Here is a 24,961-nt window from a genome sequence, read left to right on the forward strand (position 1 = left end):
GGTGTGGAGAATGGGGAGCTCCTGCCTCCTGGAGGTGCCCTGGGAGCCAGCACAGAGTAAGGGCCTCACCTGGCCTGTGGTCCCTAGGATTTTGGCCCCAGTCTCTCCTCCCTCAGACCCAGGAGTCCAGGCCCCAGCCCCTCTTCCCTCAGACCCAGGAGTCCTGACCCCAGTCCCTCCTCCGTCAGACCCAGGAGTCCTGACCCCAGTCCTCCTCCCTCAGACCCAGGGGGTCAGGCCCCCAGCCCCTCCTCCCTCAGACCCAGGAGTCCTGACCCCAGTCCCTCCTCCCTCAGACCCAGGAGTCCAGGCCCCCAGCCCCTCATCCCTCAGACCCAGGAGTCCAGACCCCCAGCCCCTCCTCCCTCAGACCCAGGAGTCCAGACCCCCAGCCCTCTCCTCCTTCACACCTTGTACTCTGCCCCCCAAATCTCTCAGGGATCCATGCATTTGGCTCCCTAATCTGTGTACCCCACTTTACTTCCTCTTTCTAGGGACCCAGTCTCCCAGCCTTATCTCCTCAGGGGCCCAGGTGTTCCAGCTCAGAGCTTCTCGACCCTAAGAACCAAAGGGTCTTGACTCCAAGTCCCCTCAGAGAGCCATTCGCCCAATTTCTCAGCCACTATGGCCTCAGGCTATCGGGTCAATCTCCCAGCTCTTACCTCCTCAGGACTCAAGGGTTTAGGTCCCCCAGGCTTCCTGGCATCCGGACCCAAGAGTCCTGGCCCCCTGCTCCCGCTCCCCAGGAGTCCTGACCACCAGTCCCTCCTGGCTAGGCCCCCTCCTCACCTGCCCGTCAGGCTCTGCTTCCAGAGGCCCTGCTCTCTGCCGTCCCCTGGGTTCCAAATGCTGGCCCCTCCTTCCTGCTCCCTGCCAGGCCACCCCGCCTCCCTCCGCATACCTGAGCACTCACCTGGCACAGCCCTGCAGCAGTGGCCCCGGGGCGGGGCTGGCAGAGAGACCAGGGTTGGGGTGGGGGGACTGGAACGGCCTGTGGGAGCCAGGAACCAAGACTGTCTCTGGCATAACAACACTAGCTCAAGGACAACCAGTCATCCGATGTCGCACTTGTTCAGAGAACCACAGCTCTGCCTCAGATACCCCCTACCAATCGCCCTTATACCTCTGGGGGGTCAGAGGTTTGCCTTGCACCTGTCTGCAGCTCAAGAGGGGGTCGTCAGCGTGGGAGGGCTGGCATCTGAACGCAGGGGCTGCCTTTCTGTCTCCGGGGCCAGTGTCTGTCCCTGCCCGGAGCACACCTCCTGTCCACGGTTCCTGCCTCCACCCCTCCCCCTGCCTCTTCCTCTGGAAACTGCCCCCCAGTAAACCCCTTTAATCATGGTAATTAAGACTCGGGCGCCCCACACAGCTTCAACTACTTCTGAAGTGTTATGATCTCCTCAGGCTTGAGATCTCCTTTCCAGAACTTCCTCTGCGCCGTGGTCCTTGCCGACCACGTTATACACACCATCTCTTCCCCAAACCCAGCGAGGTGAGGTTAGGGGTCTCCATTTCACAGATGAAGAGACTTGCCTGAGGTTACACCAGCAGGGAGTGGACGAGGACAGAGGACGCCAAAGCTTGACCTCGGAGAGTAGGAGGGGCGGGCATGCCCCCTTTAGCCTTTCGCTTTATCCATGATCCCCACCTGTTCCTGGCGTCATCCAGGCTCACACCTGAATTTGCAGAGCCCCCCAGCTGGCCCCTGCTCCCTTCCTTCCGTCGGTCTCCTCTCTATGCAGGAAGCCTGAAGAAACCTAGTTCAGCTCACATCACTCCCTGCTCCAGTTCCTTCCGGGGCGCCCCATTTCTCTGCAAGGCCTGACCTCCTCTCCACCGCCATCACTCTGTTCCAGCACACCGCATCCTTGCTGCCCCTTGGATACTGAGAGCCCGTCCTGCCTCAGGGCCTTTGCATTTGCTGTGCCCTCTGCCTGGAATGCTTATTCCCTCGGCCATCCTCATGGATTGTTCCCTCACCCCGTTAGGTCTTTCCTCGAAGGTCACCTTCTCAGAGAGGCCTGGCTGACCACTCTATTTAACATTGCAGCTCCTCTTACCCTCTCGTTCCTCGTAGTCTCTCCCTGCTCCCTAACTAACTCTTCTCCAGAGCGTTTGCCACCTGCTCACGTACCGTATTACTGTTCATTTTGATTGTTCTATGTCTCCCCCATTAGAATGATAGCTTCGTGAGGACGAAGACTTCGGTGCGGTCTGCCCTGCACTCCCTCTGCCACACTTTAGAACAGGGTCGCGCACACAGCAAGCGCTGGAGATACCTGCTTTTGGTGCTTTTGTATGTATTATGCTCCATTGTTTTGCTCAGCACACGTTGAGCCCGCAGTCTCTGCTAAGGGAGGCTGGAAACCAGAGAAAGCACGCCTTTGTCCTGCGCTGACCGGGGTGAAAGAATAGAGGGAAAGAGAGACAATCGCATGGTGTGTGACGGCAGAGAGCCCAGGTGGGGTGGGTTCGGGTTGTGACTTCGCCACTAAATAGTGATAAGACTTACTACTTAGTGCCTGCTCTGGGTGTGCTCGCCTTCCTCTGAGCACGTGCGTGTGCGTGCGTCACGTATATATGTCTCACCCTCACGTCCTATGAAACGGGTTCCTTATCCCCCTTTTACACACGAGGAAGGGGACACACACATGTTAAGGAATTTGGCTACAATCACACGGCTCATACTTGGTGGGATGGTCGAACCCAGGCCATCCGACGTAGACCCGGCACCCTTCGGTGCTCCCCTACGCTGCCACCTCGTGACTCGGCCCCTTTCCAGCTGTGTGACCCTAGGCAAATCACTTAACTTCTCTGTGCCCAGTCCCCCAACTGTAAAAGGGGACCGCAACATCGGGAGGATTCAGTGAGGTTACGGAGAGCTTTCGGCACCGTCCCTGGCGAAGAGGAGATGCTAGTTGAGCGTTAGGAATGGCAGACGGGGGCCTTTCTTTCTGTATCTGCTGTGACAGGGGACGGGACGCAAAGGGCACCTCGGAAGCCCAGAGGACGCCACTAAGAGGTCAGGGCAGGCTTCCTGGAGGAGGAGGGGCAGCCGGAGCTGAACCTGATGGGCGAGTTTGGCAGCCTGAGGTGGCCTGGAGGATGAGGGAGGAGTGTTGCAGGCCACGAAACTGCCTGAGCCATGGAGGGGAGGCCGCTGGCCAGCATGCGGTGTGCTCTCCAGGGAGCTGCGGGGAGAGGCAGGAGGGTCCTGTGCTCCTCTGTCTCCAACTGCTGTCACTCTGGCTTCCTGTCACATCCATGCCACAAGTACTGTCTGAGCATGGCCCTGCCTGGGGGGGGGCTCTGCAGACAGGAGCAGACCCCTCACCCTCCAAGAGGCAGGCGGGGCTGGGATTGGTGCCCACTGGTGCAGAAGACAGGCTCAGTGACCTGAGAGACCACTAGCCCAAGGTCACAGTGGCCCTGGGCCAGGTGACACAAATGCAGATCTGAGACTGGGCCCTTTCTTCATGTGCAAATGGAGAAAATTGTCCTCATATAGGCATTCCAGGAGTCAGGGGCTAGGACTCCAGGGTCTGAGGGAGGAAAGGCTGGGGGTCTGGACTCCTGGGTCTGAGGGAGGAGGGGATGGGGGCAGGACCCCTGGGTCTGAGGGAGGAGGGGCTGGAGGTCTGGATTCCTGGGTCTGAGGGAGGAGGGGCTGGGGGTCTGGACTCCTGGATCTGAGGGAGGAGGGCTGGGGGCCTGGACTCCTGGGTCTGAGGGAGGAGTGCAGTGCTCAGGGACAGGTGGCCTAGTCCCTGCCTCTGGGAGCTCTGAGGTCTGAAGCAGCAGGTGAGAAGTGAGACCGAAACCAGAGCCTCCACCCTAGTTCTGGGCCCAGGCCTCCTTCCTCCTTCTCTGCCCGCAAAGGAGGCCCTCCCTCTCTCAAACCGTAGCAAGTGCCTCCAAATACCAGCGGAGGCTCCCAGCCCAGCACAGTCTGACTCAGTAAGTCCGGGGCGGAGGCAACGAACCCTGGCCTTAGAGACTCACCAAGGGAACCAGTCACCTGAGAACCCTTTCCAACCCCTTGTCTGCCCACAGGGTCAGCGCCTTTCCTTAAGTGAGCTTTAGGACCCCGTGAATCTGAGTTTGCTTCTGTCCCCAAACTGGGACAGCTTTGTCATGGGGGACTGGATCGCTTATTCTCTGGGTTGGGGGGGACTGAGGCAGCACAGAGAATTCCCCGCTGGGGCTTGATCTGCTAAGATCCCCCGTGTGTCATCTCTAAAAGCACCCCATCTCTTTCCTCTTCCTCCTCTCCCAGCACACAGGCCTGTCTCCACTCCCCAACCGTAGGATGGGGCCGGGGAGGGGGAGGTGGGCCGTCACAGTCACAGGAAATAGGAGGTATGCAGGTTTGGGGCAGACATAAATAAGGTGGGAGCTGGGTCTCAGGAAGATGTATTTATTTACATAGGTATCAATGAACTGAATCGTTCAATGAATGGTTCCCGAGACCCCACCTGTGCCCCACTCTTTGCCCTCAAGAAGGGAGTCTAATTGGGGAAATCTAATCAGGTTTCCAGTTAAGTGGTGACTGGACAGGGTTCTGAAGGATGAATAGGAGTTTCCCAAGGACAACGCGGCAGGGATGACACTGAGCGTTGAGAGTGGCATATGCCAAGTCCCGAAGTCCCATAGTAAGAAATACACCCCTACTTTGTGCCAAGCATGTTCTGAGCGCTGGACAGACAAAAGCCCGGCCCCCTGGTATTGTCACCCTCGCAGGTGTGGTGGGAGACAGAAGGTAAACAGGTATGTGGTAAGTGCCACGGAGGGGAAGAGATGGAGTGACTGAGGCGGGCAGGTGTGGTCACTTCAGGGGGCGGTCATGGCTGGCCTCTGTGAGGATCTGACCTGTGACCTGGATTTCCAGAATGAGTCAGGAATGTAGGGAGGGTTCCGGGCAGAGGGAATACCTTGGGGAGGCTGGTGGGTGTGTCTGGCCAGAGCGCGTGAGACCCGGACCAGGCTACCAGGCAGGTCTGGTATGAAACAGCTTCAACAAGAGGGTGGCCAGATTCCAACGCGGAGGGGTCCTCCCATGCGGCACTAACTCGGGGCTGCCCTAAACGGGCCACAGTGCATTCTGCTCCGGCGGAGCGGGAGCCCAGAGCGGGGTGAGGTGTGTCCCTGCAGATCCTGGAATGGGCCCGCCCTGGAGCTGCGTGGTGGCCCAGGGAGGGTGGGTCTCAGAAGCCGCCTGGGCCCTGCGGGGGAGGGGGTGGAGGCGGGAGGCTGGCGGCAGGGCTGTTTGTTCTCTGGGAGGGATGGAGGGTGGGTCAGTCCCCTGAAACTGGGGGAGCCTGGCCCCCAGGCTGGCGGGTGGGGGGTGGGGCAGCGGCTGGAAGGGACTCAGACGGACTCGAGTTTAGGTCCTGGATTGGAGCAGGCATCTCTTCCTCTAAAACAAGCGTAAGTAAGTCCTAGTACCTGCCACGGGGCCAGTGGGGAGAGGAGGTGTGGGAGGGCGCGAAAAGTGCTTAGAACCGGCTCAAGGCACAGCCTCCATGAGAAATAGACGGAACGAACCAAGAGCTAAATGACCCAGCGACTCGCGGGAACAAGGGAGAGCTCTGCACGCTGCTCTGTGTTCCAGTGCCTGCACTGACACCTGAAAGAATGCACAGCCTCAGTGCCCCCAGCTCCCGGCTTCCGGGACCGGCCGCTTATTGGAGACGCCCATTCATCCTTCCAACAAATGTTTATTAAGCCATTGCTCCACACCAGGCACTGTTCTAGGGACCAGGGAATCCAACAGCCCCGAACCTGCCTTTGTGGAGTTTACATTCCGGTGGAAAACGAAATAAAAAAAGTAAACTGTTTAGAATGTCGGATGGCGACAGTGCCATGGAGGTAAATAAGGCAGGGAAGGGGGCCAGGGAGGGTCTAGCAGGTGTTTTGGGGGGTTCTACTAAACAGTCATAGTGCGGTTGGGGTGATACTGAGTGAAGGCCTGGAGGGAGTGAGGTGTGAGATACCCGGGGAAGGATCTTCAGGCAGGGCAACAGCCAGTGCAAAGGTCCTGTGGTAGGAGCTTGTCTGGTATACACACAGCAAGGCCAGCATATTTGCGGCACAGTGGGTGGGGTCAGAGGGGTAGAACGTGAAGTCAGAGAGATCATGAGAGCAGATCATGGGTTCCCAGGGTCACTGTAAGGATCAGAGAGACCAAGACGGCTATAGAACTGTTTTGGTCAAGGTTTTTTTTTAGCTGACATAAAATTAACCACCTTAAAGTGAATAACCCAGTAGCATTTAGTACATTCCCAGTGTTGTGCCACCAACCACCTCCATCTAGTTCCAAAACATTTTATCAGCCCAAAATAAAGCCCCGAACCTATTAGCAGCTACTCTCCATTCCTCCCTCCCTGAGCCTCTGGAAAACATTAATTTGCTCTCTGTACCTGTGGATTGGCCAATCCGGACATTTCATATAAATGCAATCACACACTACATGATCTCACGGTGGTTTTGAGTTTCATACATGTTGTATCGATCAACCGTTGGAATAATTTCAGACTTATAGAAAAGTTGCAAAATAATACAAAGAACTCCCTGTCCCACACCCAGAATCCCCAGAGGCTAACAGTGAACATAAACACTTGCTTATCCTTTCTTTCTCTTTCGCTCTCACACACATTTTTTTTTCGGAACTATTTTTTTTTTAAGATTTTATTTGTTTATTTGACAGAGAGAGGGACAGCCAGTGAGAGAGGGAACACAAGCAGGGGGAGTGGGAGAGAAAGAAGCAGGCTTCCTGCTGAGCAGGGAGCCCAATGCGGGGCTCGATCCCAGGATTCTGGGATCATGACCTGAGCTGAAGGCAGACGCTTAACGACTGAGCCACCCAGGCGCCCCTATTTTATTTACTTTTAAAAAAGATTTTCTTTATTTATTTGCCAGAGAGAAAGAGAGAGAGAGAGCGCACACGCGCCCACAAGCAGGGGGAGCTGCAGGCAGAGGGAGAGAGAGAAACAGGCTTCCTGCTGAGCAAGGAGCCCGATGTGGGACTCGATCCCAGGACTCTGGGATCATGACCTGAGCTGAAGGCAGACGCTTAACCGACTGTGCCACCCAGTCATCTCACCCCTAAATATTTTAAATATATTTTCTAAAAACAGCAGATAGATAGATGGAGATTGAGGCAGAATGATTTTGGGCCGTAAGCCCCTGCTAGGGACAGCAGAGGGCTTTGTGGGAGAAGTCTCTCAGCACCTGGGACAGCACCCAATGCTTATCAAGAATTCTTGAACATCAACAACGATAGAGAGGTGCACAGCCTGCCTGGAGAGCGTTTCTAAACACCCGGGGTGTGCCTGGGAACCGGGTGGGCGGTCCTCAGAGGAAGGAATTTGCATGTCTCCTGTGTAGTAACTACACCAGCAGCCAGCAAGTTCTGGCCCTTAGTATGTGTTAGGTCCTTCTTGTGAATGACTTCACGTTAACCTTCCAGACTCTATAATGAGCTGGCAAACTGTGGCCCAATAAAGTTTTACTAGAACATGGTTATGCTCATTTGTGTGCCCCTTGTCTATGGCGGCTTTCCTGCTCTAATAGCAGAGTAGTTGCCGTAGGGACCGTATGGACTGCAAGGACGAAATTATTTACTGTCCTTTGCAGAAAACCCTACCCTTGAGGTGGGTGATATTAGGAGAAAAAGGCTCAGAGAGGAAACACTTTATTCAAAATTCAGAGAATCAGCTTCTGAACACACCGTGCTCACCTTCTCCCTCCCCCTTCAGACCTCCTTCTCCTCCTTCATCTTAAGTTACGGTAAAGGACACGTGACATAAAATTTACTATCTTAACCATTCTTAGGTACGCAGTCCAGTGGCATTAAGCACATTCACACTGTTGGGCAACCATCACCACCATCCATGTCCAGAGCTCTTTTCATCCTGCAAAACTGAAATTCTGTACCCGCTATATCCTAACTCCCCACTTCCCTCCACGGCCAGCCCCTGGCGCCCACCATTCTCCTGTCTTTAGGATTTTGTCTCCTCCAGGGACGTCATACAAGTGGAATCATACGGGTTTGTATTTTTGTGACTGGCTTATTTCACGTGGCATAACATTTCACGCAGTGAGAAAAGGCAGATGAACAAGAGGTGAACAACAGTGAAATCACCCACGACTGTGCCTTGCAGAGACCCTCTGCAGAATATTATAGGTTTTTTTTTTAAACTCTAAAAGCATGCACTTTGGTATATAAACTTAAAAAGAAAGAGAGAGAGAGAGAGAGAGAACACCAGCCTATCTCCCCACCTGCCACCCCCTGTATTGGTGGTTAAGAAGTCATGGATGCTCTTAAACATTTGAGCGGGACAGAGCTGTGGACAGAGTCTGTCTGGAACCACATACAGACGACTTAATTTTACTGTCAGTGGCAGGGGGTGCGCGAGGGCAGGGACCTTGTCTGTCTTGTTGCCGAATTCCCAGCACGTAGTTCAATGTCTGGGACACAGCAGGCGCCCATTACATAGTTGTTGAAAGGAGTGTAGAAGTTAGGAATCGTAGAGAACAGACCACTCTTCTGATAGGCACTGAGCTTGATTTCATTTGCTTCTGGCATTTTGAGGGACATTTTTCTAAGTATCTTTCTTTCCAAAACTCTATACTCTCCTACCATAAATTCTTACAAGGGGAATGGCTGGTCGGAGATATGCACAAATGGTTTTGCCATGAATTGCTGGACGGCCCTTTAGGAGGCTGTGCTAACTGATACTTTCAGCAGCAGGTGCGAGTACCCGTGTTACCGCATCCTTGCCAACTCTGGCTGTTAGCATCGTTTCGACCTTGCCAATCTGATAGGCGAAACATATCATCTCGTAATTACCCTAATGAGCATTTCTTCAATTCCTAGTAAGGCTGAGTAGTTTCACGTGTGTGTTGACTTGCCTTCTTTGCAAATTGCCCATCAGACCATTTGTCTACGCTCCTCTCCCCTTGGTAGAGATTTGGAAGAGCTCTTTACGTATTAAGGATACTACCTCTTTGCCATTTGGTGGGTAAGAGGAGCCGGAGATTGAGAGAAGGGAAGTCACTGCTCAAGGCACACATCCAGGAGGTGGAGCAGGAATTTGGAACAAGATGTGTGTAGATCGATATCTACGTTTTGTTTTTGTTTTTATTTTTTACTACAGCCTCCATTTCCCAGGCCTTGCTCCCTTCACGGCCCAGAAGCCCTGAGTTCTCACAATCCCAGAAAGGGGAGAGGCCCCTTGCCAAACCCAGCCACCCTTGCTACATGACCAACAGCAAACCTATTCTTTGGTTTGTTGTGTAAGTACTTGGCACATACTAGGTACTCAATACATAGCAGCTGGTATTATTGTTTTTTTTTTTAATTTTCCTTTTAGCTACATCTCTTGCCAGCCGCCTCCCCATTCAAGCCAACCTCCTACCATCCCAAACATGTGTTACTCCCCAAGCAACTTGCCTCATGACTCCTAGCCTTTGAACATGCTGTTACACCTGTCTAGTTGGCCCTCTCCACTTGTCCCACTTGAAGAACTCCTACTCATCCTTCAAAACCCTATTTATGTTACCCTTCCTCTGAGAAGCTTTTCCTCACTTGTAGGCTGAGACTCCAATCACAGATTCTGGACCCAGCGCTGTTGTGTTCTCTTTGGGTGCCCTGTGTCTGGGAGGGCACACAGAGCTCACAGTTTTCACAGCAGTATGGAAACAAGTAACAACTAAGAGAAAAAAAATTAGCTCCAAACTGCAAAAGCTGCAGACCCAAAGTGAATACATTTCATTCTATGTCTACAAAACATCACATCTAATTTGTTGTTCAATCCAATATTAAAAAACCTCTTGGGGCATCTGGAAATAATTTACCAGGCAGATATTTCTCACTTCAGAAGAATTCTCAAATATGTCTGTTGATTGCAGACAAACCCGACTGAATCTTAAACCGAGAGTTAGTTGTGGTCAAATGATTTCCAAAACAAAATTGTAGAAAATTTTCAGTTCTTTTGAGTCAGCTTTATTGCAGGATAATTTACATGCAATAAAATTCACTATTTTAAAGTGAACATACTGATAACATGTTACAAACGTCTGTAGTCATGCATATACCTGCCAGTAGGATTACAAGAGAGACTATTTTCAAAACCCCAAAGAAGTTCCCTTTCTGGCAATCACTTCCTTCTCCCCGTCTGCCCCTAGCAACCACGATCTTCCTTCTTTCATTACAAGCTTGCCTTTCCTAGAACCATGTCATGTAACTGGAATCATACATCATGCAGTCTTCTGCATCTGGCTTCTTTCACTCAGAATGATACTTTGTCCCTCACCTAGGTTGTCACAACGGCCCGCATTTCATTTCTTTTTTTTCTTTCCTTCCTTTCTTCCTTCTTCCCTCCCTCCCTCTCTCTCTTTCTATTAAATAATGACCCATTATTTAATAGATATTAATCTATTAATCTATTATATAATCTATTAATCTAAAATCTATTATATAATCTATTATATAATCTATTAATCTAAAATACAGTATTTCATCCAGGAGTCCTGGCCCCCATCTCCTCCTCTCTCAAACCCAGCAGTTGAGACCCCCAGCCCCTCCTCCCTCAGACCCAGGAGTCCAGACTGCCAGCCCCTCCTCCATCAGACCGGGAGTCTAGACCCCCAGCCCCCACTCCTCCCTCAGACCCTGGAGTCCAGAAACCCCCAGCCCCTCCTCCCTCAGACCCTGGAGTCCAGGCCCATAGCGCCTCCTCACTCAGACCAGGACTCTACGCCCTGAGCTCCTCCCTCAGGACCCCAGAGGTTTGGGAACCCCCAGGCTAGTAGGTCCCGGCTTCAGAGCCTCGAAATTCTCATATTCACTGAGTCTATGAGGAACGTTACTATTGGCGGACACGCACTTTAGGTGGGAACAGGCCGATGTATTTGACATGCACACAGTAGAGTGCCACCTGCAAGCGGCCGCGCGGTATGCGGCGGAAGCAGCAGGACTCTCTATCGGCGCTGTACTAGCGGGACCGGAGCTCAGTGATAACACGGCGAACGTGACGTCATGGAACAGTGCGCAGGCTCGTCCCTCATGCCCCGCCCCCAGGCTGCGGCCACGCCCACGACTCCGGAAACTGCCATTTCCAGCTGCCCCGGCGCCGGGGCCCATCCTCATAGGCCCCCGCTCCTGGCAGGCCCGCCCCCTGAAGCCCCGCCCCAAAACGCCCCTCCCCCTTCCGGAAGCCTAGGACCGAGCCGAGCTTGCCCTTCCCCACGTGGGTCGCCGGCTGCGTTAGTCTCTCTTCCGAACGACCCCGCGGCGGGTCTGCGGCGGGTGTGCGGCAGGCTCCGCGTCTGACCCCCGCTCCTGCCTGGCATGAACCGCTACCTCCTGCCGCTGTCCGTGCTAGGCACGGCGGTGGGTGGCGCGGTGCTGCTCCGGTGAGTGCGCGCTGCTGGTGGGCCGGTCGGTAGCCGTCACGTGGAGGGCAGGCCGGGGAGAGGTCGCCTGGTGGTCGCCGGCTAGGACGGGCCCAGAGAGTGCGGGGCGGCAAGCCCAGGGAGGGCCTAGAGGGCAGGTCACGGCCCAAGGTCACCCCGAAGAAAGGGGCGGACCAGAGCGCCGGTAAACCTGGTCTAGTTGCTTCCGCCCTTGTCATTGATCAGTGAGTCCGTCCTGCAGACACGTATTGGACAGTCCCCAGATGTCACCGGCGGCCCCGGTGCACGGAAGACGCGTGCCCCCTCAGCTCTGGTTACCCGGAATCAGAGACGCAAACCCGATCGCCCACCTCTGAACGGAAGGATTGTACTGCATGGGATATATACGTAGTTCTTGTCTTTCCTAGGCTAATGCACTAAAAAAAACCCACAGAAGACCCAGCTACCCCATATTCTAGAGCAGCACCGTTCGGTAGAACTTTCTGCGCCGAGGGAAGTGTTTCACGTTTCTGCTGCCATTATGATAGCCATCACACAGGGCTACTGAGCGCTCAACGTATGGCTGGATTATGCTTATAGTTAACAATACTTACAGACTTGTTAAGAGGTGCAGCTCATGTGTTCTTACCACAATTAAAAAAAAAGAATTAGTAATAATATTATTACACTTACACAATACAGAAGATTGGCTGGGAGGCCTGAAAGTACTTGGAATATTGAAATACTTTTTTTTTTTTTTAAAGGATATGAAGCATAGGCTGTAAATCTCTTTGAACAATTACCTTTGGGTTTGTCTGCGCTGTGATGAGGCTTCATGGTGAACTTGTTGCTCCCGATCTGATAAAGTCATTTCATGTAGTTGGGCCGACTCTTGTGATTTATAATTCATTACAGTGCGGCTCTGTGATATTAACTGGGTGTTTTTGAAAGTTCTAGAAAATGGAGATAATTCCTTTTTTTTTTTTTTTAAAAGATTTTATTTATTCGACAGAGATAGAGACAGCCAGCGAGAGAGGGAACACAAGCAGGGGGAGTGGGAGAGGAAGAAGCAGGCTCATAGCGGAAGAGCCTGATGTGGGGCTCGATCCCATAACGCCGGGATCACGCCCTGAGCCGAAGGCAGACGCTTAACCGCTGTGCCACCCAGGCGCCCCGAGATAATTCCTTTTTAAGTGGAAGCAATTTCCCTTTGTAATAAAATTCATCGGCTGCTGTTTAATTCATACCGTTGTCTTTCAGTTCTGACAAAGCTAAACATAGTAACAATAATAAAGTGACAGCATGCAACGGGCAGTGAAAGGTTAGCTGAATGGCCTGGAGAAAAAGCATGGCTGGTTATTTTTAGTTAACTGAAATAAAAAATGAGCCCCAGGAGGCCGGCGGTTTCCATGCTGTACAGGGCCCTTCTGTCATGTGGCGGTGGCATTGTCTCCTTGGCCGGTCCCCTATCGGTGACATTTGCTTGTTTCCGGTATTTGGCCTCTGGGGAATGTGGGTAAAGGGTAAGAGCCCCCCAAAGATGTGCATGTCCTAGTGCTCAGAACCTGTGAAGGTCTTCCCTTGCTTGTCACAGGGGACTTTGCGGGTGCCACTGAGTAAGGACCCTGAGACGGGGAGGTGGTCCTGGGTTATCCAGGTGCGGGCCCAGCACAATCACAGTGGTCCTTCAGAGTCAGTGACCTGAAGACACAGCGCTGCTGACTTTGGAGACAGAGGAGGAGGGGCCGTGAGCCAGGGAGTGTGGGTGCCCCTAGGAGCCGGAAAAGGCACGGGACCGGCTTCACCTCTAGAGCCTCCAGAAGGAGCACAGCCCTACCAACACCCTGCCCTTATCCCGGGGAGGCCCGACTTGGACTCCTGCCTGCAGACCCGGCTAAGCTTGTGGTTACTTGTTACAGCCGCCATGGGAAACCCATCCAGGGGTCTTTATAAAGCAATGATTGTCGCCTTGTGGGGCCTCCCCACACCTGGCTGTGCTGAGCCTTTGCCGGCAACACCACACTGGCCCCCGCAGAGTTACGAGATGTCCTTCCTGTCTTTCCGTTGGGGGAACACAAGCGCAGTGGCGTCATTCGCCCAAGATCATAACAGTCAGGGGCACGTACGGCGAGGCTGCTCATGGACCGAAGTGACCACGTCGTTTCTTACCTGCAGAGACTACGTTGCGGGCGGGGCCTGTCCCAGCAAGGCCACCATTCCTGGGAAGACCGTCATCGTGACCGGCGCCAACACGGGCATCGGGAAGCAGACGGCCTTAGAGCTGGCCAGAAGAGGTGAGGTCCCGGGGGGCACCTGCTTTCTCTGTCCGAGGCTTGGGGTGTGAGGTCTGGGGCAGAGGGTTGGCTTTCCTGGGGCGGTAAGGTTGTCTGATTGTTCTGGTGTAAAGTGGCAGAAACCAAACTCACGCCAGCTTAAGCCAGAAAAGCCCTAAAAGAGGTCGGGGAGACTTGGGGCCTCAGAGGAGGCTGTGGACACTCGGGGTTGCTGGTGTTGGTTTTTCCATCTGCATTGGCGTGTGCTTACGTACTGTGGTTGACTCAGTGCTCAGGGCTGGGCTGGGGCCTGGGTCAGAGGTTGTGGATCAGAATCGGGGTTCAGGCTCTTCTAGGCTTACTGGTCAGGCGTTTTGTAGAAGGCCCCTTGATTTGGGTTCATTCAGTGTTTTTCTCATGGTCGGACTGGGTTATGAAGTCCATGGAGGAGGAGGTATTGTTTCCAACGTTGGACTTAGTGGATTTCCTGTTGGGTCAGGCAGAAAAGAAGTCAAGGATTTAGGTTTGAGCAACTGGGAGACCAGACCTGCCGTTGGCTGGGGTGGGAAGGCTGTGGCAGGGCAGGTGTGAGGGCTGGGGGAGATCAGAAACTTTCTTTGGTGCTTGACGGGTTGGGGTGGCCTGGGGAACAGAGCGGCAGGGGGCCGTGATGGGTGGCACCCCCCTTACCACAGAGTTTCCCCAAGGAGGGGGCATGTGCTCCTCCTGGGAGAGGGTGAGAAGTGCAGTCGGGTGGATACCCCCACCCACTGCTGTCCTGAGGGCCCGGCAGCAACAAAGGATGAACAGATCCGGGGTCGGCTGGGTTCCCTTGTGGACCGTGGGAGGGGAGGGGGGGTGTAGAGGCGGCAGCTGGGCCCATGGTGGGCACGCGAGCCACACGGATCCACATGGTCAGCGTCGGGGTGTCCGTCCTCCTCCGATCCCTGCTTCTTCTCACTTCCCTAATTTTTTAAAGATTTTTTTATGGCTGTACTAAGATTCAACCCACACATCACACAATTCGCCCGTGTATAGTGTACACTCCGGGGGTGTTTAGTATATTCCCAGAGTTGGACGAACACTGCCAGTCCGTTTCGGAACACTTTCATCAAATGACAGCTCGGTCCTCTTAGCGGTCATCCCAGTTCCCGCCACTCCCAGGGAACCATCCGTCTATGTCCCGTGGACGGGCCTGTTCTGGATATTTCCTATCCGTGGAATCATACGCCACGTGTGCTTTTGTGACTGGCTGCTTCCAGCGGGCACGTTTGTGAGGTCCGGCCCCGTTGTAGCATGTGTCGTGTTCTTTTCCGCGGCCGAGTAGATGCCAGGGTCTGGACGGGCCACGCTGCGCTTCCCTGCTCAGCGGCTGATGGCCATTCGGGTGCTTTCCCCCCTCGGCTGCTGTGAATGGTGCCGCCGTGCGCTCGCGTGGACGCGCTCTTGTGCCGACAGTGTGTCATGTGTGTTTGCTGTCTGTGCCTGGGAGAGGACTTAAACGATACTTTTTTCCCTGTCCTGGGCTCGCAGGAGGCAACGTCATTCTGGCCTGTCGAGATATGGAGAAGTGTGAGGCAGCGGCAAAGGACATTCGCGGGGAGACCCTTAATCACCGCGTCAGGGCCCGGCACCTGGACTTGGCCTCCCTCAAGTCCGTCCGAGAGTTTGCAGCGAAGATCATTGAAGGTAGGGGGGAGGACGCCGGCCTTGGGGGCGAGGTCCTGGGCGGCCACAAGTCCTAGAGTGTGGCGCTGGTGTTTTGGGACAGGTGCACATCTCTGCGGGTGAAGATCGCACGTTTTTATATCTCCTAACGTTGCCACATGAAAATAGTTTACATTTCAACTGTTTACATAAATCGAAAGAGTGCTATTTCTGGGTATGTGAACACTGCATGGAATTCCAGTATCAGCGTCCATAAATAAAGTTTTATTGGCACACAGTCATGCCCGCTACTTTATGTGTTATCTGGGGCCGCCTTAGTCCTGCAACAGCAGAGGCCGTATGGCCTGCAAAGCCAAAAATACCCAGTCCGGTCCTTTACAGGGAAACTTTGCTCGGTGGGACCCCTGCTCTGCAGGAAGACGAACTCCGCGGCACTAGAGCCCATGGGACGCAGAGGCCCGCGCGAGGTCAGATGTGCAGGGAGCTGGCGGATGTGTTAGCCCGGGGAAGGCGGGCGGAGATGCTGACTCAGCCAGCGGTTCCTCAGGCCTCCCGGCCCTCGTGGCTGATGGGCGATGCCCTGATGCCCGGGACGCAGACAGGAGTCAGAGTCGGGCTCTGCGCCCGGTCCCGCGGGGCACGCCGTGGGGACGATGCCTCGTCGCGCAGGGTACCCGGCGCTCCCACTTCCTCTGCTGGGTGTTTCCTTTCGCAGATGCAGGCATTCGGCGGGTGTTTTTCTGCATTTTGTCACACGGGTGACTCGGTCATTTCGCTTCCCACCAGATGTTCTCAGAACTGGCTTGCGTCTTTATGTTTTCAAACAGGAATACCAGTTACAGGATTACATGCTCGGCAAATACCCACGGCGATAGAGCCACACGCCTCCCCGCCACTAGCTGCCAGCTGCTCTTCTCAGCTGTGCCCCTTTGTGTCCCTTTGGAGACGGTCTGAGCATTTATAAAGCAGGCAGGTGTTTATACCTCCCCCTGGCTTTTCTTTTCAGAGAGAGAGAGAGATTTCATGAGCGGAGGAGAAAGGAGCAGAGGGAGAGAGGGAACCCTAAGCTGACTCCACGCCCAGCGCGGCCCAACGTGGGGCTCAATCTCATGACCCTGAGATCATGACCTGAGCCGAAACCAAGAGTTCACTTCACCGACTGAGCCACCCCAGCGCCCCTCCCGTGGCTTTTTTATACACTTGGAGCCTGTCACACGTGTGGTGCTGTGGTGCTTTTTTCCCCCCCATCCTACCCAGCAAGTTCTAGTGTTACCCGTTTTTACAGAGGGGAAACTGAGTCACAGAGCAGCTGTGTGACTTGGCCAGGGTCATACAGCTGCTCAGGGTAGAGCCGGGGAATTTGAACTGTCATGGATCACTCCAGAGCGTGTGTTCCTGACAGCTATGCTACCCTCTCCACCCTCAAAGCCAAACAGACACTGTTTCCCAGGTGCTAGATAACTAGTTTGTTGTCCCCGCTGATCCTGAAAACCACTTTCAGAGTCTTACAGGTTCCACCGTGTGTCCTCAAAAGATGTGTTGGGGTCCTAACCCCCCAGGACTTCAGCACGACCCCTGATCTGCAGAGAGGGTCTGCCCAGAGCTGATTAAGCCCTAATCCAGTGGGAGATTACGACCAGACAGGCCCGAGGGAGAGACGGGGAGAGGGCGGCCAGTCACCTCTGAGCCCAGGAGAGCGCCCGGGGCAGATCCTCCCTCACAGTCCTGGGTCCTCGGAAGGAAAGAGCCCTGAGACACGTTGACCCCGGGCTTCCCGCCTCCAGAACCGGGTCACAGTCCGTTCAAGTGGCCCATCGTGTGATGCCTTGTCCGAGCAGCCCTTGCTAACTGATACAGGGAGGAAGGTGCTGTTATCCATCCCATTTTACAGACGAGCAAACGGAGGCTCAGGGAGGGACAGTCGCTTGTGCCTGTGACGTGGCAGGTCTGGAATCGGGTGCGGCACTGGCTGCTTGCCGAGCTGGAGTTCCCACGAGTAACCCCCCAGTTTGAGGCCCTGAGGCCCCTGCCGATGTGGCCTCTTTCCCTTTCCAGGAAAGGTCTCCAAGCCTTAGGTGGGGGTGTGTTTGTTTTATGGTGCCGGTGTTGCAAAGTACGGCACACTGGGTAGCTTCAGATGAGAATCTGTTCTCTTCGCAGTGGTGGAGGCCAGAGGTCCAAGGTCAAGGTGTCAGCCGGGTGGCACTCTTCCTGAGGCTGGGAGACCCCTTCCTGCCTCCATCAGCTTCTGGCGGTGGCTGTCGGTCCTTGGCGATCTTGGCTTATAGACGCCTCGCTGTAGTCTCTGCCTCTGTCTCCCCGGGGGTCTCAGCCTGCGTCCTACTGCATTAGGCCCACACCGTGACCTCCTCTTAACTGGATTACTTTTTGCAAAGACTCCTTCCAAAAACAGGTTGCACTCCCAGGCTCTGGGTGGACATGCGTGTTTCAGGGACACTGTTCAGCCCAGGGCTGGGGGCATTCCCATGAACTGCGCTGGTGTTCCACGTGGGCCCGTGTGGGACTGACGTTTGCCCTCACCCCTGTCTTCCAGAGGAGGGCCAAGTACACATCCTGGTCAACAATGCGGCTGTGATGCGGTGCCCCCACTGGACCACCGAGGACGGCTTCGAGATGCAGTTTGGTGTTAACCACTTGGGTGAGGTCATGGGCTGAGGGCTGCGTGGTGTCTCGTGGGCCTGGGATGTGAGCGGGGTCCCCGGTGGGCCAGACACGTGCTCTGGGAGGGCCGGAGTCGTCTTCGGCTCTCCAAGGCGGCTGGGCGGCCACCTGTGGGCCCCCTGGCGGCTCAGGGAGCTGCCTATTCATTGCTGGATGTTCTGTCAGTCCTTTGGCTCCTCCATCCATCTCTTGGCCTTTTGACCCTTTGTCTGTCCTCCAGTCTGTGTGTCTATCAGTTATTCTGTCTACCTGTTGTCACCCTCGATGTAACTGAGTTCTGTTAGTAAGGGCAAGGGGGGGTAGATATTGGGTGGGCTCCAATCACTGGATTAGGGCCACCCTAATGACCTCAGTTTCACTGGAAAGATCCTCTCTCCAAATAAGGCCACATGCTGAGGTCCTGGAGGGTCATAAGGCACATTACTATCTTTCGTGTCCTATTGGCCGGGATGCAGTCACATGACCCGACGTTGCAGCAAGGGAGTCTGGGAAATGTAGTCTTTCACCGGGCAGTCCTGTGCATAGCCAAAAAGTCTGTGCTGAAGGAGACATGGGAGGCAGTCCGTCCCCCAGCTGACCTGATGGGGTTCTTGCAGGGCCTGACATCTGGGGCTGGGTCACTGTTTGCCGTGGGCCTGTCCTGTGCACTGTGGGATGTCCAGCAGCATCCCTGGCCGCCTCCCACTAGATGCCAGGAGCTCCCCCTTCTCTCTCTAGAGTTACGATGACCAAAACTTCTAGACATTGCCAGGTGTCCTTGGGGGGAGAGAACTGGCCGCTGTCGAGAGCCATGGGTCATTGGGAGGGTTGAAGAAGGTAATGTTCTCAGTAGGGTCCTAGGAGGATTCAGGGAAAACTGTCTTTGTTGTCCTTCATCCAGGTCACTTTCTTTTGACAAACTTGCTGCTGGACACACTGAAAGCCTCGGCCCCTTCACGGATCATCAACCTCTCGTCCTTGGCCCACGTTGCAGGGCACATAGACTTTGATGACTTGAACTGGGAGAAGAGGAAGTATGACACCAAAGCAGCGTATTGCCAGAGTAAGCTGGCCGTCATCCTCTTCACCAAGGAGCTGAGCCGGCGGCTGCAGGGTACGTGCGCGGTGAGCCTGCTGGCCTTCCTCTTCCTCTAGCTCCGGGCCGGGAACAGTCCTGCTGTGACCCTGGGCTGAGGGGCGGTCAAGCATCAGTCCCAGAACAGAGCAGGCAGACGTGTGACATACATACCACTGTGTGCACTGGTGCCTGAAGCAGACATCACTAATCAATCGCGGCACTCTTCCATGCCCATCCTGCCCAGGCATCCCATGGTGCTCTCGGCTAGTGGTTCTCAACCTCAGCAGCATCTGAAGGTGGTTGTGGCCGTTGCTTCTGGGGGTGGGGCCGGGGCGGGGGTTGCTATTGGCATCTAGCCGCTCCATATCCTGCGGAGCACAGGATAAAGAATGATCCGACCTCGGCGCCCACTGAGCTGAAGGTGAAAGGTCTGCCCTTTGCCCTGCTCCTCGGAGAGCATGCGTGCGCCAGCCGCATCAGCGCAGCTGGGAGCTCGTCATAATCACAGCATCTCAGGCCCCGTCCCCGACCTACTGTTTCAGATTCCGTGGGTGGGGGGGCCCAGCGGTGTGGGTAGCTCAGGCCCTCTGGGTGATTTTGTACATACTCTCAGGTTTGGGGGGCTCTGCTCTGGGCAGTCAGGCAACGGAGCGGCTTTGCAAGGTGCACCCACGTGATCTGGAGGTTTCAGAGCAAGAGGGGTGATGTGGGTCCAAGGGTGGGACCCAGCACAGGACGGGGCAGCCCTAGAGCTGCGGGTGGCCCGTGTCAGCCTTCCAGGCGGGGAGTGAATTTGGCGTCTGCCCCTCCCCCCCGTCTCTCCTCTCCCCTCCTCTCCCCTTCTCTCCCCAGGCACGGGTGTGACTGTCAATGCTCTGCACCCCGGTGTGGCCAGGACAGAGCTGGGCAGGCACACGGGCATGCACAGCTCTGCCTTCTCCAGCTTCACACTCGGTAAGCCCCCTCCTGGCCTGCGGTCCCGTAGCTGAACCCCTGCCCTCACAGCTTGGGGCCTAGGACTCTCTTCCGTGGATTAGTCAGGGTTCTGCAGAGAAACGGAACTGATAGGATATCTGTACATGCTTGGAGAGATTTGTCAGGCGGGACTGGCTCATGCATTAACGACGGCTGAGAAGCCCCATGATCTGCTGTCTGCCGGCTGGAGGCCTGGGAAAGCTGGTGGTGCAGTCCCAGTCCAAACGCTAAGGCCTGCAGACCAGGGGGGAGGGGGTGTAAGTCCCAGCCCGAAGGCCAGGGGCACTACCTGAGGGCAAGAGATGGGTGTTCCAGTCAAGCAGAGAGGGGGTTCGCCCTTCCTCCGCCTTTCTGTTCTGTGCTCACCCTCCACTAACAGCACGGCTGCCCACGTTGGTGAGGCCGGATCTCTATACTCAATCTACTGTGCCAATCTCTTCTGGTCACATCCTCACGGACACACCTCGAAATAGTGCTTTACCGGCTTTCTGGGCATCCCTCAGCTCCATCAAGTTGACACAAAACTGACCGCATGCTCAAGAGACAATGGCAGCGGCTTGGCTCTGCCCCCTCCCCTGTATCTTCCAGGGTGCTGGGAAGGAGTCACTTCATGTGTCTCCAGCCTGCTGGCCTCAGAACGGCCCAGGGAAGCAGGCTAGATCCTGTTTGATGAGAAAACTGAGTCTCAGAGAAGGAGACCATGGAGTTGACTCCTGGTTGTGCTCAGGGTGACTCCAGCTTCACCCCAAACCAGCTGTGCCAGCCAGGGAAGCCACTTCACCTCTTGGGGCCTCAGTTTCCCTAACTACAAAGTGAGGGCGATGATACTGTCCTCCTCACAGTAGTTGGGAGGACGAGATGGGCCTTAAAAGGGCGAGCACAGGGCCCGACCAGCTTTAAGCTGAATGAATAATTAAGAACTTTAGGACTAGTATTTGTAATCCTATACGGGATAGGTGCCCGATATCAAGGAGCTTAAGCTGAGGCTGGCCCCAGAGGCATTTAATGAATACAAGTTATTTTAAAGCAAGATATGGGGGGGGGGGGTAAGGACTCAGAGCTGACTGAGGAGGGAGAACTTCAGTTTGCCTGGGGAAAAGTCAGGGAGGCTTGCTGGGGGAGGCAGCTTTTGGGCTGGTCTCTGCATCTGGAGGGATTTGGCTGGGCGATGCCAGGGAAGGGAGCTTCTGGTGGAGGGAAGGCCTGGAGGGGGGCTGTGTGGGATTGCAGTCCCACATCTGGCCTCTGGGCCCTGAGGAACCCCGGGGATGGAGTAGGGCTTCTCGTGTCCTCCTCTGTGAACGTGTGCGGACTGAATGCTCTGTGGCTGATTGCAGGGCCCATCTTCTGGCTGCTGGTCAAGAGCCCCCAGCTGGCAGCGCAGCCCAGCACGTACCTGGCTGTGGCAGAGGAATTGGGGGGTGTTTCTGGGAAGTACTTCGATGGACTCAAAGAGAAGGCTCCAGCCCCTGAAGCTGAGGATGAGGAGGTAGCCCAGAGACTTTGGGCTGAAAGTGCCCGCCTGGTGGGCTTGGAAATGTCTGGTGGTTCCTCTGTGAGGGGGCAGCCCCTCCCCAAATAACCCCTGGGAGGCTGAGTACCAGGAGGAAGCCCCAAAACCAACCAAGGCTGGCTGCTCTGTCTGCAGCACTCTCTAGGTGGCAGTGTTGGCTAAGGAATGCTGCCTGCTATGCCCACACCGTCCTGTAGGGGTCACTAGCGGCCCTTTTCTCTATTCTCGGGCGCAGCGGACGCGACTGCAGATGCTGCGCAGGCCGACTGGTGCGGCGCGCCCCGCAGCCCGCAGGTGCACAGGGCCATCAGACACCTGCCTTGAGCGTGTAACGGAACTGCCGAGGGAGGAGTGCGCTCCCTCTGGCGTGGCCGTGTCAGGAGAGCCAGTGGTGGCCACGTTGCAGAACTCCGGCCGCTGGGAAAGTTGTCGGCCAGACACGGTGCCGTTCGTGGTACCCCGTGGGCCTGTGCCCACCCTCAGTCGCCTCTCTGAGCCTCGGTTTCTCCCGCTGTGAATGTGCGGAGTAACTTGACTACCTCACGGGACAGTGTGGCAATGAGTGAGTTCTCGCCTGGCTGGGTGAACGGCAGCTGCGTCCTTGCTGCTGAATGCTCACCTGCGTGTGCCATGCCCTGGCCGAGCCGCCGGGGACACCCCGAGGACAGGCCTGGTCATGCCAGCCCTGCTCGGGACAGCAAGGAGTGAACACCCAACCAGCTGTGCAGCTTAGGTGACCAAATCTGGGCTGGCACCTGGCTCCCGCACGGAATTGGGGGCGGCACCAAAAAGCTCGGTAATCAAGATACAAATATTTTAACATAAAAGAAACCGTAACATTTGAGATACTCGTGGAGGCCAGGGATGTTGCTCCGCGCCCTCTGGTCCCCAGAACAGCGGCAGTGGCCCTGCCCCAAATGCCGACATGCCGAGGGAGGGGAGTGCAGAAGGTGGGATTAAAGACGGCTCAGAGCTTTAAAATACAGCTAGTTTTCTTTCTGTTACTACGTCAGACCACAGCAGCCAAAGGACATGTCTGGGATGAACCAACTCAGGTGGGCACCTTCCAGCACGGACCCCAGTGATCCCCACCTCCCCGTCCACACCCTTTTACCCTCCAGCTGTGGGCTGGACTTAGCTACTCACTTAAGAAAAAGAAAATTATTTGAGAGAGAGAAAGTGAGTGAGCGAGCGAGAGAGAGCACAAGCCAGGGGGAGAGGCAAAGGGAGAAAGCAGGCTCCCCGCTGAGCAGGGAGCCTGATGCGGGACTCAATCCCAGGACCCTGGGATCATGATGTGAGCCAAAGGCAGATGCTTAACCGACTGAGCCACCCCGGTGCCACAGAGCAAAGCTAAGGGAACGTTCGATTCCGGGGTTCGGTTACTGACGGGCGTGTGTGCTGCTAGCGCACGCTTGCTGGCCCGCGTGCTGCCTGCTGTGAGGCGCCCCGTGGAGAGGCCAAGAGCTGGATGTGTGGACGCCAGGAGGTGGAAATCGTGGGGGTGGGGTACCCCAGAGCCTGTCCCCACACCCCCCCCACACACATACATAGATCACACGCGTGTGCATATCCTTATATAGTGTGTGCATTTCTCAGTGTGGAATCGGGAAAACCACATTTGAGAAGTACTTCTACTGGTAGTACGGTAGTCCGAGCGTAACCTCAAAACCCCTGGCTCTCTAAACATCGGTATAGGGTTCGCCGGGAGGTGATGGTATTTGCTGACAAACCAAAATACAATGATCAAAGTCAAGAAAATCATGATGGGGGGCGCCTGGGTGGCACAGCGGTTAAGTGTCTGCCTTCGGCTCAGGGCGTGATCCTGGCGTTGTGGGATCGAGCCCCACATCAGGCTCCTCCACTATGAGCCTGCTTCTTCCTCTCCCACTCCCCCTGCTTGTGTTCCCTCTCTCGCTGGCTGTCTGTCAAATAAATAAAATCTTTAAAAAAAAAAAAAAAAAGAAAATCACGATGGTGCTAATATCTGATATCAGTCTATAGACACTGGAATGTTATCAGTGGCAACACCCTTTATAGCAAAAACCCCCACAAAATTCTTTTGTGACCCAGGATCGAATCCAGAATCACACGTCGCGTTAGCTGGCATGTCTCCGTTACCTCCTTTAAACTGGAATGGCCCTTCTCTTCACGAGCTGCACGCTTCTGAAGAATCCAGGCCAGGTATTTCATAGAAGGTGCTTCGATTTGGGTTTGTCTGGGATTTCCTGGTGATTAAGTTCCGGCTGTGTGTGTTCGGTAAGAACATCACCCGAGTGATGCTGTGGTCTTTGCGGTGCCTTACGTCAGGGGCAGGAGATGGCTTCTCTGTCCCCTCATCGGTGCTGTCAGTAACGACACCCCCCAGCCCCTGGACGCCCCACTCCCCGCACCTCCACGTGCCCGCCAGCCCGGGAGCTCCCGCGTGGACTTGCTGCTCCCCTGCCGTCTACAGTTTGGGTGGGTCTCTCAATCAGGGTTCCTTGGCTTTGCATATCTGGGGAGCGGGCACACGGATGTGATTCGAGCGAGACCAACCAGACCCTCTCCTTGAATCTGGATCTTGATGGGGCACAGCAAGACCAGTAACTAGAGATGTCTGTCGGCTCCTGGTCCCTGCACCCTGGCTCCGGTCTGTACGAGCTTCGTAGGGCTGCTCCCACAGATGACCACAAACTGGGGGGCTTAAATGATACACACTTACTCTCTTAGAGTTCTGGATGTCAGAAGTCCAGAATGGGTCTCAGGGTTAACGTCAAGGTGTCAGCCTGGGCTGTGTTCCTTCCGGGACCCCACATTCCTCGCCTCCTGGCCCTTCCTCTCTGCAGGGCCGGCCGTGGCGGGCCCCGTCCTCACCCCGCCATCTTTCTGGCTCTCCCTCTTCCCCCTTTTAAGGAGGATCTCCAGGTGATCCAGGATCACCTCTGTCCTTTATGTCAGCCGGTGAGCAAATAAATTCCATCTGCCACCTTCACCCCCTCTTCGCCACGCAAGGTAACGGGGCGGGGATTAGGATATGGACCTCTCGGGGGCGGCCACCGTTCTGCCAACTGCATCGCCCTCTTAGCTCTTCTCAGGGCTGCGAGCTTCCCGGGGCACTTCCCATCAGTTCCCTTCCGCTTCTCTTAAGCAGAATCAGAGTCATGGTGTTGCTTGCAAACAAGTCAAATGAAATGAGAGGATGTTACTCGCTCTTTAAAAAAAAAAAAAAGACCTGGGGGCGCCTGGGTGGCACAGCGGTTAAGCGTCTGCCTTCGGCTCAGGGCGTGATCCCGGCGTTATGGGATCGAGCCCCACATCAGGCTCCTCCGCTATGAGCCTGCTTCTTCCTCTCCCGCTCCCCCTGCCTGTAAAAGACCTGGGGAGGCGCCCCGCTGGCTCAGAAGAGCACAGGAC

General features: G+C 55.3%; 1 protein-coding gene across 2 annotated transcripts; it reads left to right on the forward strand.

The window, feature by feature from the left end:
- The first annotated feature begins 11,225 nt into the window (after positions 1–11,225).
- On the forward strand, positions 11,226–22,550 carry RDH13 (retinol dehydrogenase 13). Of its 2 annotated transcripts, XM_040633835.1 has the most exons (7): positions 11,226–11,418; positions 13,573–13,691; positions 15,204–15,359; positions 17,893–17,997; positions 18,901–19,113; positions 19,930–20,031; positions 21,390–22,550. In XM_040633835.1, exons 1-7 carry the CDS (start codon positions 11,354–11,356, stop codon positions 21,632–21,634), a joined length of 1,005 nt encoding a protein of 334 aa, XP_040489769.1. In that variant the 5' UTR covers positions 11,226–11,353; the 3' UTR covers positions 21,635–22,550. The 2 variants fall into 2 exon arrangements, with proteins under 2 accessions (XP_040489769.1, XP_008708025.2); XM_008709803.2 differs by lacking the exon at positions 11,226–11,418 and having other exon boundaries at positions 12,537–13,691.
- The last annotated feature ends 2,411 nt before the right edge of the window (positions 22,551–24,961 follow it).

The sequence above is a fragment of the Ursus maritimus genome, unplaced genomic scaffold (assembly GCF_017311325.1).
Source record: "Ursus maritimus isolate PB19 unplaced genomic scaffold, ASM1731132v1 scaffold_19, whole genome shotgun sequence".
NCBI classification, from domain to species: Eukaryota; Metazoa; Chordata; class Mammalia; order Carnivora; family Ursidae; genus Ursus; species Ursus maritimus.

What these genes read in the sequence shown, in the direction of transcription:
- RDH13 (XM_008709803.2), top strand. Translation starts at nt 13,322, where the DNA reads ATGGGAAACCCATCCAGGGGTCTTTATAAAGCAATGATTGTCGCCTTG. An exon ending in GTTTGGTGTTAACCACTTGG is followed by an intron (nt 17,998 to 18,900) that starts GTGAGGTCATGG and finishes TCCTTCATCCAG; the next exon opens with GTCACTTTCTTTTGACAAAC. An exon ending in GCTGAGCCGGCGGCTGCAGG is followed by an intron (nt 19,114 to 19,929) that starts GTACGTGCGCGG and finishes TTCTCTCCCCAG; the next exon opens with GCACGGGTGTGACTGTCAAT.